General features: G+C 37.5%; 1 protein-coding gene across 1 annotated transcript; it reads left to right on the top strand.

The window, feature by feature from the left end:
- Positions 1-200: 200 nt before the first annotated feature.
- Positions 201-1,215, top strand: FSHB (follicle stimulating hormone subunit beta; the record flags this gene model as incomplete). The annotated part of the gene is made up of 2 exons (XM_082000192.1): positions 201-359; positions 979-1,215. 2 exons carry the CDS (start codon positions 201-203, stop codon positions 1,213-1,215), a joined length of 396 nt encoding a protein of 131 aa, XP_081856318.1.
- Between the last annotated feature and the right edge of the window lie 598 nt (positions 1,216-1,813).

Raw genomic sequence — 1,813 nt, 5'->3', positions numbered from 1 at the left:
CTTTAACAACAAACATACAGATAGCTCTATTTAATGGCTTTATCCTATGGTCTCACTGATACTTCTGAAAGCTTGCTATTATAGAACCACTTGAGGATAATGTGAAGGCTCAATTTCTCCCTGTTTCTATAAATATTTCCTGTTGAAAATAACTATACATGTTTCTCCAGTATATATATATTTTTTGCTTTATACACAGGATGAAGACAGTTAATTGTTATGTGCTGTTATTTTGCTGGAAAGCAATTTGTTGCAATAGCTGTCAGCTCACCAATATAACTATAGCAGTGGAAAGAGAAGAATGCGAATTCTGTATTACAGTCAATGCCACATGGTGCTCAGGATACTGCTTCACAAGGGTGAGAATCTTAAGTTTAATTTCAGGCACCAGAATTAAATATTCCAAGTGATGTATGAATAACCCATTTCTCCACTTTATAACAAACACATAGGCAGGAGGATGAGCCTTGTGAAAGAACAGGTTGAGTAACTACTGTGCTATTTGACAAGAAATTAGATACGCAGCCAATCTGAACCACAAAGGGAAGGGTGAAAAGTTGCTGATGAAATTCATATCTTTAACTGGCTGCACACATTATGTTTATATTGTATAACTAGAGTTGAGACTATTACAATCTGGATTGCTGACTTGTGTTCAATTCGTGGTTGCAAACAGATACAGTAAAGCAGCCATTACTATGTAGACTCCTCTACTTTTCCAATTTGAAAACTCAAGTAAGCAACTGACTTGCCAGATTGTCTGGTGGTGGTATGACATAAATTTGCTCTATCAGTCCTCCTGAATGGAGAAATCTAAGGATCTAAGTGAAATTAGAAGAGGCTGATCCAAATCCTTTTGATCTCAGTGGGATTTTCCTACCAGTTTAATTAGTTCTCACATCAGGTCCTTTATTTTATAAAAATTTGGAATACTACCCCGTAAGAAATTTCAAAGTATTTCCTTCTTGTAATTTTCAGGATCCAGTATATAAATATCCACCAGTATCATCTGTTCAGCAAACATGTATCTTCAAAGAGGTTGTGTATGAAACAGTGAAGATCCCTGGCTGTGGTGACCATCCTGAATCTTTTTATTCATACCCAGTAGCTACAGAGTGCCATTGTGAGACCTGCAACACTGACACCACCGACTGCACTGTGAGAGGGCTGGGGCCATCCTACTGTTCCTTCAGTCAGAATGGAAGTAACCAATGAAGGGTGCTTGAGATGGCACTTTGGCTTTAAATGTTCACTTCTAAATAAAGGTACTGATCGGGCTTAAGTGGAAGTTAATAGGCAAGGCTATTTAGAAACTGCCAAGATGGAAGCAAAGATTTTTAAGGCCAAAATGGAGAGCTACTGACTAAACTTCTCTTCAGGCCTTCCCTACTTATCTATCAGTTTTCTTAAAATAATTTTCATAGGTCTACAGAACGCTGCTTCCAATTACTTCTGCCCTTGACTCCTCTTCTTCTCTATTACACCTTCATTCTTTACATTCCTGATTTCCACTGCCAGTTCACTTAGCTTATTCTATGCTGGCCTATGCTTTCAAGAAGTTCCCAACTTCCAAGTCTTTATTATCCCCTGCTTTCCATCTCACCTCAGAATGCACTTATTTAAAAAGCCTTGCAGCACTGGTTTTCTTACAACCAACATCTCTGCCCTCATTTTCTGTTAGTTGGACTGTAAACCTCTCTCAGCTGAGATCCTGACTTTTTTTTTTTGCAAAATATTTCATATAGCCATTATGCTCTGTAAATAATAACAGCATGTTTATTTAAGAGCCAAAATCTATGTTCATATGTTTAAT

This window comes from Phaethon aethereus, assembly GCF_964289735.1.
Source record: "Phaethon aethereus genome assembly, chromosome: 5".
NCBI classification, from domain to species: Eukaryota; Metazoa; Chordata; class Aves; order Phaethontiformes; family Phaethontidae; genus Phaethon; species Phaethon aethereus.
This window is presented reverse-complemented; position numbering and strand designations above follow the sequence as displayed.